The sequence below is a fragment of the Mytilus edulis genome, chromosome 3, assembly GCF_963676685.1.
Source record: "Mytilus edulis chromosome 3, xbMytEdul2.2, whole genome shotgun sequence".
NCBI classification, from domain to species: domain Eukaryota; kingdom Metazoa; phylum Mollusca; class Bivalvia; order Mytilida; family Mytilidae; genus Mytilus; species Mytilus edulis.
The window spans coordinates 42,344,683-42,358,798 of NC_092346.1; the positions used below are offsets into that span (position 1 = coordinate 42,344,683).

General features: G+C 33.3%; 1 protein-coding gene across 2 annotated transcripts; it reads left to right on the plus strand.

The window, feature by feature from the left end:
* Window positions 1–2,626: 2,626 nt before the first annotated feature.
* Window positions 2,627–13,502, plus strand: LOC139516536 (uncharacterized). Of its 2 annotated transcripts, XM_071306705.1 has the most exons (6): window positions 2,641–3,522; window positions 8,338–8,695; window positions 9,576–9,746; window positions 11,296–11,489; window positions 12,213–12,251; window positions 13,232–13,502. In XM_071306705.1, exons 1-6 carry the CDS (start codon window positions 3,130–3,132, stop codon window positions 13,430–13,432), a joined length of 1,356 nt encoding a protein of 451 aa, XP_071162806.1. In that variant the 5' UTR covers window positions 2,641–3,129; the 3' UTR covers window positions 13,433–13,502. The 2 variants fall into 2 exon arrangements, with proteins under 2 accessions (XP_071162807.1, XP_071162806.1); XM_071306706.1 differs by lacking the exon at window positions 12,213–12,251 and having other exon boundaries at window positions 2,627–3,522.
* Window positions 13,503–14,116: the final 614 nt, after the last annotated feature.

A 14,116-nucleotide genomic window follows, 5' to 3' on the forward strand; every position in this document is an offset into this window, starting at 1 on the left:
GATTAAGAAAACACGCCTTTTATCAAGTTTTTATTTCATTTACCTGTGCACTTTATTGTGGGACCTCGTGTCATCATTAATGAAAAGTTGCATTGTGTAATGCAATTGATTAAGGAATATCACGAGATTGCTAGTTAGCCAATCAGATAGTCCGAGATTACTCTGACGTCCAATGGCTGTTTTGCCAGACAAGCTGGGGCCCAGTAGTTTCAGGAGAAGATTTTTGTAAAAGTTAACGACGACGGAAGCCAAGTGATGAGAAAAGCTCACTTGGCCTTTAAGACCAGGTGAGAAAAGAAAAAAAAAGATAGGAAAAACGTAGCATGTTTTTATAATTTTGTCTTTGACAATTCACTACTGAGAAATGCGGCGGTTTTTTTCTCATTTGGTTCCTCTTTTGTTCTCTCGCCTTCTTAGTCCAATTGCAAGTCACTGTTATGCAGTTTGATTTAATTCAGCCTGAAAGCGTGCATGCTAGCTGTTCCAAAACAAAATCAAGAAGCTTGTATAGAATACTAAAACCTCTCTTATGTACAGTGGCGGATCCAGGGTGAGGATTCCCGGGGTCGGAACCTTCAATTTTTGGACGATCAATTAATGCATTTGAATAAGGACTTATGGTTTGAACCCCTCTTCATCCTGGGTTTGGAATCCCCTTTGAAAATGAATGGATCCGTCACTGCTTATAGTACTTTTACACATCCACTGATTCTCTCAAGTCTCATAAGTAGTAATTGGAGCTTTAAAATTAGATGTTTGCTTCCATATAAAAATTTAGGCATTTGGTATGATTTTCAATGAGACAATTAACTATCCCCCAAAGTTCAAATAAGGTGGATGTATGCAATTATAGGCAACCGTGTGACCATTTTTTTTTAAATATACTTCATTACATGCGTTTTACTTCTTCCATTACATTCATGTACCATATTGTTCTTTATAACATACGAGACAGACTTTACACGACAAGGGCTTCCGAGTCAACAAGAATGAAATGAAGCTATAGCTTAATCTTTTGATTTAGATTCCGCTATAGATGATATCTGTCACTGAATACTTCAGCACATGCAGCCAACGGTTGATGATTGTGTTTATCCCATTGAACTTGACATTCTGCTTTGTAAGTTTAATTATTAAAATGAGTGTTGTTTTTCTGTTCGTCATTTTTTTAATTTGACCATTGTGTTGTTTAGTTCTCTTTGACTTTTGTTTTGGGATGTTTATATACAATTCCTTTGACACCGTACATTACTTAGTTGAATTATGGGGATATATATATAGTATATATGATAGTAATTTAGTATATTATTTTCAGTATTTTCGAACATGAACAACAGTTGCATGGAGTATTCATGGTTGTTGAAATGAAACATGTGGTATCTCAGATCCCGTTCAATGCCACCTAGAAATCAAATGGTTTCTTAAATAATTCAACAAAATTGTTCAATGATGTTTTCCTCCTGTCATACCTCTTTATGGTATGAAAATATCATCCACTTCATATTTCTATTCAGTATGTAAGTTTTTGTCTTTAATATATCTATAACTGCTCATTTGACATATCTAAACTCGTTCAACTTTCTTTTCATATTAAAGATAAGTCTTCTCTCCATTTGAGGAACCTAGCTCCTCGGTTGTCACGTGGTAGCGTGTTCCGATGTGGGTTCAGTAGTGGTGGCTAGGTTACACAAATACTTGAAAACGTAATTTGGTATACACAGATATAGTTCGGCTCGAAATCAGAATAATTTACCAGGTTGGGTGACATATGTTGCTGTGACCGACCTGTTACTTTGTGAAATGGCATGTTAAAAATCTGGCTTAGCGTATCGTGCATACATTAAACAAGGTCCATGCATGTCAAATATTAACATGTTCTTGACCTGAATATAAATGTTATCGTTTACACTGTAGACATAAAAAAAAAAAAAAGTCGTCCTTCTATTCACCACTCCATCTAAGCCTTATTTGTTCTTTCCGTCATTGTAACGTGAACATTTTATGTTATCCTAATCTTTATATTTGTGGGAAATATGAGTAGCATCAGAAGTCCATTACTAGACAATGTCTAGTAATGAACTTCTGGTAGCATGTATTGTAAGATTGTATATGGAAAAGAGAATTAACATGTACATTAACGGAAAATAAGTTAAAATATTAAATTAAGGTTAATGAAAAATCTTAAAACACAAGAAAGAAGAAAAATATGCATGCATGCTCCACTGAAGCGCACGTGATAGATTACTATTTTCTTATACTGCTATACGCAATCTCATATTATACAGATTATATTTTAAAATCAGCATTTTTCATTGCCAGTGCAAGTCTTTTAGAATAATATTTTTAACTTTTTGTGTTATAGTAATTTAACGATTTAATTTCAACTTAATTAATTGAAAAAAGAAAACATATTTCATAAAACTTTAATTTCGTATTAAAATAGCACGCTGCATCTCCCGTCTATCACACTGGGTTGAATTTATTATGCATTTTATAATCAATATTCTTTTGATATTTTAATAAGTTTCCAGTTTTACCCTTATCCCATGAATGAACTTGAATTGATTTTTGTTACTTTACACAGAAACTACGAGGTATAATGTCACTAAATAACAATATCCAAATCAATTATTACGACGGCCCATCTCCCAAATGTTATAATAGATCTGCCTCCGGAGCGTCTTCTCCTTTGATATCACCTGGGACGAGCGATCACATTAAGAACAGATGGTAGCAACGCCTTCAATTTTTCATACACAACATATATATTCAACAGGAATGTACCATTTTCCATTATTATTACGCATAAGTCTGGCTACGATAACAGCAAATTCTCCCTCTACTCTGAGAAACCTATTTTTAGGTGTCGTTTACAACAGTGTGTTATGAATGGTTCATGAGTAGGTTATCATAAGATTTTTATGGATTAAGCAGATAACTGATTTTGTTAAACTACATTTATATTAGATACGTTTGTGATCAAATTTTGTATTTCGGATTATTTCATTTAATAATACACAGAATGAGAGAAATGTACAAAGCTCCCCCGCTAAAGTGATTCTATCCCGAGATAGATATCTCTTACAACGAGTGTGAAAACATAAGCTGATATACTGTGGAGGGTAATTAATGGATGCAGGACCTTATGATAACGTTGAATTCCCACCGATTAGACCAGGGTCACAGACCTGGTCTGGACCTCAGTCTTCTACAAAATTATATGGATATAATGTGGGATCTAGAGACAGGGTGACAGGAACCGTCACACCTACTTTAGCACCAGTGGCAGAAAGTGATGGAAATGATTATAACGAGGAGTTAGCCGAGATTGGAGAACAGAGACAATTGATAAACATTACATCACCTCCTGGGGTACAAACCTTTCCCTCAACATCCCCCGGGATTCATCAACCTCATGCACCTGGATTTCAGTCATCATCCTCAGATTTTCAAACGACATCTCCTGTCATTTTTCAATCTTCGCCCATGGGAATGCAGTCATCAGGACAAATACAAAAAAAGGTAAGTTTTTTCTTCTTAAAACATGTTAAACATATATATATATACCATTTTGGTCTATATTAAACTTGTTTATATGTTATATTTCTATTTTATTTTCGTTTATTCTCCATTTTTCAAATAAAGTTATAACAGGTCGAGTTTCTATTTAAAGGTTAACGAAATCGGATGGGGAAAACTTTTAAAATGTTTATAAGTTAAAGACTTTAACACGATCATAAATGTATATTTTATGATGTAGAATTAAGAGGATACAAATGTGATAGATTTCTTAAGGCACATTTGATGACATACACTGATGGTCAGTACACAATAATAGTGACCACCCTATATTTGGGTGATTTATTTCGTTATTTACTTTCTCCTTATTCTTGTATTATTGGTGTAAACAAATGAATATTTTCCTTGGACGTTATAAACTTTATATTGAAGAAAGAACAAACAAAAATTGGCATTTGATTACACGGCTATTATTATATTGTAACAAAACTTAGATACCTGATTTCTAGTCAAACATACTAAGGAATTTAAGATTTACATGTATCAATGTGACTTGTTGACAAAGGCATAACCAACAGATATCTTTGGATAAGTTTCTTACAACAAAAAGCAATTGTCGACCGATTTTTACTGTCTTTGATCAAATTATCAGAAATAAAGATTGGGACAAGACAACTAGGTTGATTGAACTTTTTGACTTTTGTGACTTCATTGTCACCGTTTTTCAGTATTTTCCATACTAACCGATATACCCTAATGTTTAGGAGAAAAAAGGGGGAGGGGTTTATGAATTGTTTTAAAAAAACTTACACTTTACCATTTGATAAATAATTGCCCTCTGTCGGAAATGCACTATTAACTCATTGGTTTTTTTTTCTCTCCAAAGAAACGTTTTATAATATTTTCATGGTTGATATGGAAACCAATTAATCATCCGCATATTTCATTTCAAGTTACAACTATAATATTGAGACAGATGTGCAAATGGTCAAATGAATTTTCATAAATCATGTAATTTGTTTGTTCGGGACATGCCAAATAATTAACATTCACATGTTTGAGAGCAATAAACCTTCAAGACTGAAGAATTTGTACAAAAAAAACAATATTCTATACTACATTATATAATGCACTGAGTATAAGTATCTCGAACGATAATTACGATAAGATTTTATAGCAATTTGCAGCGTAGAAACATGATTATTTACAAGAAATTTGGCAAAATGTAAAACTCAAATTTATGTCTAGGACTTGTGGGTTTTATCTGTAAAACTTCGTTTTAAGCACGTTTCATGGGTTCCAAAAGAGCTCATAAAGTTGAACACCATGCTGATTTTCTCCACTAAAAATTAACATTAATCCCATTATAATTGATTTTCCAGTGCATTAGCATGACTTAAACTGTTGATTTTATAATCAAACTCATGTAGAATAATATTCCCTTTGATTTATTTCAAAATTACGTTTTTCTGGGTTAATTTGTTCTTTTTTTACAAGACTGATCGCAAATAAGTATAACTTTTTTCTTAAATGCACAAAAACTTGTTTTCCTTACAAAATCATTTACATATGTTTCTGTACATTTGGTAAGAATTCTTCTCGTCTATTTTATTTAAATTTTATAACGAGACAAGAATATGTTGATGACGATGTAAACTATTTTACAGTACATTAAATCTAAGTACTTTCGATTGTTGGCATATAAAATTTCATTTCAACTTAAACAGAGCAGAAAATGAAGCAATTATGGGAAACTTGAATAATTTAGAATGTAAATTTAAGATTTTTTGTAACTTATATACAACATATTCGTCGTATGGGTTATTTGAACTTACACCCAAATTTATAAACTTAGTGTCAAATTTTTACCTTTACCTGACTTACTGGATATATTTACACATTTCTAACATTAAGGTACACATTTAAGGGTGGTGTTGGATATATGCACAAAGCAATATATATTTCAATATTATCGATTCAAAATTTATTTGTCGTATCGATATAGAGACGGATTCAGCCAAATGATCGACCAAACTAAAAATCAAAGAAAGCTGGTAATTTGTATCACCCCTTTTAAACATAAAGGATCTGCTAATGAACCTATACAATTGATAACATATGAGAAACATATATGGACACTGTGACCGACCGTGGGTATACATTTTGAACTAAACTTGACCACAAAATAGAGAACTTCAATTTTCTCATTATTAAGTTTCCTTTGCTATTTATAAATGGATGGAGGGGAAGATAGCAGGACGAGTAAATATATTCGTAGATGTATTGGATATAGGACAAGTTATATTGTTGAAATAGACATATATTTAGACAGATGTATTGATGAATGAATGAAGTTGTCATAAATATAAAATTACAAGTCTGGTATACTTGATGAGATTTTATAATTGCACAGAATAATGTGCATCACCTCATAACATTAACATGTCTACATGACTAATCAGAAGTGATCGAAATATTCTTTCGATATTGGACAAAACATATGTTTGTCAGTCAGTAATGAACATGGTATATACATCATAACGTATTCATTGCATATACAATGTATCATCTTTGTGTAATACAGAAATATACAGAATGCCTGAGATAACTTGTAATAACAAACCGGAATAAAAACGAAAGAGAATTTTTTTCTATCAACATTCCTCTTGTTTCCCCCAGACAGACTGTATCTATGAATGAATAGATCAATAAAAATAATAACTTTTCCGAATACTGTTACTGTCTCGCTTATACGGTATGCATATACCATGCATATACAAACAAGAGTGCACACGCTGAAATGTCTCGCCTTCTATACTAATCATTGATATTATGTTGATAGTCGTAAGTATAAAGCTAAGCTTTATTACAACTGTCACATAAACTTAACATTAACCAAGATAACTAAAAAAAGACAAATGACCCTTGAAAATGAGGTCAAGGTCAGATGAACCATGCCAGGCAGACATGTACAGCTAACAATGCTTCTATACAACATACATAGTTGACCCATTACTTATAGTTTAAGAAAAATAGACCAAACACAAAAACTAAACACTGTGAAAATGAGGTCACGGTCAAATAAATCCTGCGCGACTGACATAAAGATCATAAAATATTTCCATACACCAAATATAGTTGACCTATGGCATATAGTATTAGATAAAAAGACCAAAACTCAAAAACTTAACTTTGACCACTGAACCTAAAAATGAGGTCAAGGTCACATGATATCTGCCCGCTAGACATGTACACCTTACAATCATTCCATACAACAAATATAGTAGACCTATTGCATATAGTATGAGAAAAACAGAGCAAAACACAAAAATTTAACTATAACCACTGAACCATGAAAATGAGGTCAAGGTCAGATGACACCTGTCAGTTGGACATGTACACCTTACAGTCCTTCCATACACTGAATATACTAGCCCTATTACTTATAGTATCTTAGATATGGACTTGACCACCAAACCTTGTTCACTGATCCATGAAATGAGGTCGAGGTCAAGTGAAAACTGTCTGACAGACATGAGGACCTTGCAAGGTACGCACATATAGTTATCCTTTTACTTATAATAAGAGAGAATTCAACATTACAAAAAATTTGAACTTTTTTTTCAAGGGGTCACTGAACCATGAAAATGAGGTCAAGGACATTGGACATGTGACTGACGGAAACTTCGTAACATGAAGCATCAATATACAAAGTATGAAGCATTGAGGTCTTCCACCTTCTAAAATATAAAGTTTTTAAGAAGTGAGCTAACGCCGCCGCCGGATCACTATCCCTATGTCGAGCTTTCTGCAACAAAAGTTGCAGGCTCGACAAAAACTAGATCTGATATGATTGATAATGAGACAATTATCCACCAAAGTTCAAGTGTAATGAAATTAATGTAAGCACTTATAGGAAACCGTACTGCCTTCCACAATGATAAAAACTCATACTGTATAGTCGACTATAAATCAATTGTAGAAAACTAAAGGTCTAATTAATAACAAAACGAATAGAAATATATATGACAGACACGAACCAACGACAACGTGAAACCAAAGAACCACAGGCTCCTGACTTGGGACAGGCACATACACTCGAATGTATGTATTAAATCTAGCCTATTGATAGACAAATTACTACTCGCTACTGTCACAAATTTGTCATTTAATGCAGTATTAGCTGATAAAAGACATCTACGCATATTTTTATATTTAAATGCATTGGAATGCTTAAGAGATTATGGCAATTTATCATTATTTTCACACACACATGTATGCCATCTGATATATTGAGTTAAAAACTTGATGGAAATGTACCATCTGTCAGTACCACAGAGGATACAGATTCATACACGCATCAGTTTAGCATTTAAAGAATCTAGTGTCTGATGTCGTCAAGATGTTAATCAAAACATTTTATGTGCTGGATATTGAAGATTTTATACACCACATCTCGTGCCAAACTTTCTTTTTTATTATGATTACCCTCAGTGTTGCAAAAAGGGGGTGTATAATGTAATAATACAAACATCGTTGTATAAGACATACCATCAGGCCGTATAACCTCATGTATCACCCTCTGATACCCCATTAAAGTTCGTGCCCCCGCCCTATGTCGTCTTTATAGATGATTAAGTATTTTAGATATGAGGGTTGAAGTAATGTATTTGGCACCAGCTGAACTTCCTACTTCTGACAAGAAATTGCTATGGTATGCACAATACAATAAACCAAGTTGAACTATCTGATTGTTCCTTGTCAAGTAAAATGATAATTTGTACTTTTTGCATAATTATAACTGTCTACTGATTGTAGGATACCGTCGTCAATGCAAATAAAGAAATCTTCATTGCCAACACACACGGGAATACACCTAATGCAGTGGCACACAAGTCTGCGACAATGCCTAACCTTACGCAACAGAAGTTCACGCCACAACCTTCCCCAAGCCTATCACGGACAGTGGTGGAACAGCCTAGATCAATTGCAAAAAGATTTACGGAATTAGATTTGAATCCCAGATCACAGGATGTATTTAGTAAGACGCATGCAACGAAGGGTAAAGCCTTATTATATAAAAGTTTGATGGAAGAAGGCAATAGAATGAAGGAAAACGTGTGGGATGTGAAAGGGAAGCCAGGCGAGATGTTGTCATATGAACAGCTCTTACAAGGTATGTCTATAACACAGCAGGATTTTCTCAACATACGTAACTCATTAGGTTGATTTGATTACTTATCTTAGAAAAGTTTTTAAATGCCAAAAAAAAAAATACGGGATAAAAGTGCATCGTTAATGAATAAACCGGGCACTTACAATACATTAGACATTTTAGAAAGAATGTAGCTATTTGCTGTTAAACATGGTTATGGTATATTTAAACCTTAGTTAGATATTTTCCACACATTTAAATTATTTAACAGAAACAAAAAGTCGGTTACGACAGCACATGTGTATTTTGAAGCAAATTAACATCGTTTCATTACTTTATTGAGATGGGTAATTGCTTAGAAGGTAAAGATAAGTGTTACATTTAAATGATAAAGCAACTCATCAACACATCTAAGAGGCAACATATGGTCTTCAATAATAGGCAAGTGTCCATACTATTATACAAAGCTCTAAATCGGCCAATATATTGATAATCTGATTAACAGTAACAAACACTCAGCAAACACTCTGATTGGCTTCTGACAGAAACACATACATTTAAAGCAATACCAGTTATGACTAAATTTAAGATCTGGCCATGACTTACAGTAACAAACTCTTAATTGTGGGTTTCTGTAAGAATAGAGATTAACCTAAATGAAACGTTGCTCGTAGTTGAAGCAAGCTTAAAGTACATTATTTGTTGATTATTTGTTGATTGAAATTACTTCCAATTTCCTTCACATTCCTAAAAAAATGATAAAAAATTCTTACAGCAACTTCGTGAAAAGTGCAGAAAATTATTTCATTTTTTACAGAAAATATAGGAAGCAGGTTACTTACTGTTAACCAACCTAAATTATTTAGCCAATGAATTTACCATTTATTTTACTCTGTTTTAGGCATGTTGATAGAAGGTGAAATGTTACTGTTAGGAGGTTCATGGTTACAGTTTTCAAACATAGATTTTTTAGATCCTACTGGAAAAGAATCAATCAAGCCATCGGTTGGTAGAGGAAGACTGTGTTTAACCAATCAGCGACTACTTATTTTATCTGCTGATATCGACAGTGGTAAGCAAAATTTAAGACATGAATAGGATACTAACGAGATATATTGACATATACATGACAAACACATGCAAAAGACAAGATTAAGTTATTCCTCATGCGATTCTGTCAGAGCACCATTCATGTTCCAGTGTCCCATTACACCCGTAGGACATGATCGAAAGTTTGGTAGTCATTTCTAATCATCTGAAACGGATGGACGATACCAAAACACATGCATGCACTTGAATTCGCGTGCAACATGCTTTAGCAACTAAATTTCTATTTGAAAATGGTACCAGTAATAGTAATTACGCTACACAATTGCTACACAATTGCGGTTTCTGAAAACGCGGCATTATAATATCAATGAGCCTAAGCAAAAGAGATATTTTACAAGCAACATACATGTTCTTTCGTAGTTGGCAATGAATGCAAAATTTCAGTAATTAAATTTAAGTATACTACGCAACGCCCGACCGCCAAAACAATGAGATCCACAAGAGTTTGAGAGAACATTCACTATGTCCAAACATTTCCAATAAAAGTTAGAATTTGCACTGGTGCACGTCTATTCAGGTTTGTCGTAAAATTTGAATGTCTAATTTTGTGACCTTGGACTTGTATCGACTCAAATAATTCCTGTTGAAAAGTATAACAATTGTGCATTAAACAGAATGTACTAGATAACGTATCAAATTTTATTACAGCTATCGGTACGACGGATGCAATAGGTAACATATATACCAAAGCTTGCTATATACGATTGTAAAATACAATTGGAACCGCAAAAAAAAATCTGCTTTACATTATAGTCAAAACAATTGTTTTAATAGCACCGGGAACACATATCCTGCATCTACCTTTATTGTATCTACCGCATGAAAGTTATATTTTAGAACAGGATTTGACACAAGGCAGTCGAAAACTCAAAAAGGGGGAAGATCTTAAGCATGATATATTAATAACCTTTTGATAATATACACAACCAAAGTCCCACAATACCGATGCAATATGACGATCTAAATTTAAGAATATGGAGATATATCGGCTACATACCCTATTAACCTGCAAACTTTATAAAAAAAATTTATCAAACCATACATTACTCAAAGGGTTGATGATTTGGAAGGAGCAATAAAAACTTTGGCCATCCTAAAAACTTTTAAACAACTTCTGTCTTCATATTGGGATTTTGTATATATGTGTTATTTTTTTTTATAATTTCAAGGATACTGCATGTAATCACTCCAATAATATAGACTATGACTGGTTGTATATATGAAATCTTCTAATATCAGTCATAAAATGTTGTTTGAAGTTGACACCTTTGCTGTTAGTACCTACTGGCCATATATTTTACATTATACAACTTGTATATGATAAAGCTGAATCCATGTATACTCCTTTGATGGTACATATCAGCCTTGGGAAAGCCGATATTCATTTCATGTGACAATTATGAAATATCTTATCTTTAGCTTATAACTTTTAACAGGTAAATCTTTAAAATCTCCAACAAACTGAAGAGACAGAACATTATCATTTAAAAGAAATGGTTACTATTTTGCAGATGCCAATTTAAAAAATCCAAAAGAAACCGAATACACATTGGAGATTTCAAAATGTACAACAACATACTTCCAGAACATACCATTAAATGGGGTTCTTGCAGTTGAATTATCAGCAGTTGTTGGTAACAGCCAAGAGAGTAGAATAGTCTCCCAGAAACCATGCTGCTGCTGTGGATTTTGTTCCTGTCTTCCAGTAAGTTTCATATAACACTGCGCTGTGAAGAATAACGATGCTTTATAGCCAGCCAATGTCGTTAAAACACCATAAGGATTGTATTTATTTTCCTTAACTTGTAATATTATTAGTTGCATGGTGTGTTAAAGTGACCTAATACGATATGTTTAGGGTCAGTAAATTCAATATGGGGTATAATCAAATCCACTTACTTGTGCTCTCCAACGTGTTATTATACAGTCAAACCTATACTATATAAGAAGATCATTTATAAATTGAAAACCTTTATTGTCGGGTCACCATGTAGTAATACCTTTAAATGTTAAAATTGATTTCAAAGATCTTTTCTCATTTGAGGTAACATTTCTCTTACCCTCTAGGGCAGCCATTGTACGTCTACATAATACAATATGTTGACGATTACAAGAAGGCACATACTAGGGAAAAACTCTAAAAACCGAACATATTTACAATAGTTTCAAAACCCCTTTTTTTTTTTTATTTTGTATATGGATAAAAACATGATTATGATCTAGCAATGGATACGTTGTTTTGCACCAAACTTTAAAAGCTTCTAAGTCTGGGCTACAGGCTACCTTGCATGGTAATGAATTCCACATTATTGTTCTAGAAAAATTTAATATAAATGGTAATTTGTGGGAGAGAATAAATTTATGTTCTTTTGATGGTAATAAATATTGTATATTTGTGATGGATACTAATTGGTGTTGGATTTTGTAGAGCATAGTGACTGATTCGAGATTTCTTCTTTGTAGTAAGGTAGGCCAGCTAAGATGTTCAAGCATGGCTGTTACACTGCTTTGGTAGCTGTATTGATTTCGTGTAAACCTGACAGCTCTTCTCAGGATCATTTCGAATTGGGTTTTTTTTTCTGCCAGGACAACAACAATCAATTTTTGGTCTGAAATATGACATATGTTTTGAAAGCAAGTTTTTTGTTGTTATGCTGTTGGTTTTTACATTTCTGAGTGATGCATTTGCTTTATTTGTGATGTTATTTATATGTGATTCCATGTCAAATCGTGTGAGTATAGGTTGACTATGTTTTGTTGTCTTTCAAAATGTGTTTTGATCCATCGGATGAAGATGATACAAGAAATAAGTGAAGTGCACACGGAAATAATATCAAAGGTTTTTAAAGAGCTAAACAAATCTTGATTCCCCCTTTTGTTATATATGTATAGAGCCTCGGTGGTCGAGTGGTCTAGCGCGTATGGCATAGTGCAGTGCGATTTGGTGCCACGATATCTCAGTAGCATGCGTTCGACTACCGGTGAGGGAACAAAAAATTGTTATCAGTTGACTGGGTCAAATTAGGTGAACGTTGGTCTGTTCATAACGCTCACTAGTCATATTGTGTTATAGACATTTACGCTTTCTTTTAATTTTCCCGTTCACATGCACGTATACTTTACTCTTTTATTCTATTTAAATCCCCATTGCAGGAGGGAGCGTAAAATCAAAGTTATCAATAGCCGATGACAAACAAAGGATTCCGTTTTATTACCAACATCAGTATTGCGGTTGTCCACGCTGATATGAAAATGATTCTAAATGAAGTATACTTGCAACAACAACAACTGAAAACGCAGTGATGATTTTGACGGCAGAAATTATATATAAAATCGTTAATATATATATGACTCGACTCACACCTTACCACACCGTTACCCTTTCTATTACAGAAAAATCTGATTTAGCATTTGTAAGTCTACATAAACGTGTTTGTTCTCTTTCAGATACCTTGCTGCATGACGACTTGGAAAGCTGACGTACCCGTATATAAGACAATCAACAATCGCACAATAAAAATAGGAGTAGTGATGCCTCCGTGGCTTACACAGACACTTATTGTGGTACACCTTCATCCGGATATTCCTTTGACAACAGGACGAGATTTCGTTTCTTTATTGCATAACCATGCTCCTCGCATACATTGACATAATTTTTTATTATTATTATAAACAGATATAACATCATCTAGTCATATGCAATAAATGATATTTTTTTCTATTTTCATTTTACTATAATAAAGTTTGAGTATTATTTTTCTGAACACAAAGCGCGGATTTAATGCCGAAGAGTTCTTATATGATTTGTATAACTACAAGTTCTTGAATGTGATTATACTTTCGAGGTTTACATTTCCCATTCCTGCTGAAAAATTATCAATATCATACTTTTTTTCAAAATATTAATTTCGACCTTTAGAGGTGAACATCGACAGAACTTTGTCATTCAATAAGTATCTTTTAGTTACAGCAACCCATCCATATTGACTGGAAATATATGTGACTTTTTGTTTTGCTCGGGAAACATAAATGTCAAGTCAGGTCAATCAAAATGTCCCTTTTACAGATATATCTGACAAAACACAACCTAGTTTTTCACAAACCAAAAATTATCTGGCTATATTATACCTACTTAGTGTTTTATGGACTACCTATGGAAGCATTTGTGATAATGTTTAGTACGGCTGCGGTCTATACACGTAACGTAAAGATTTTCCAGATTTTTATTTCCGAAGAGGACATCAATGCGGTCTTTTTGTTCATCTCAGTTAGAACAGTTGTTAAAAAGCATTAGGCAATCTGGGATATAATAGAACGGCTATTGCAATCTAA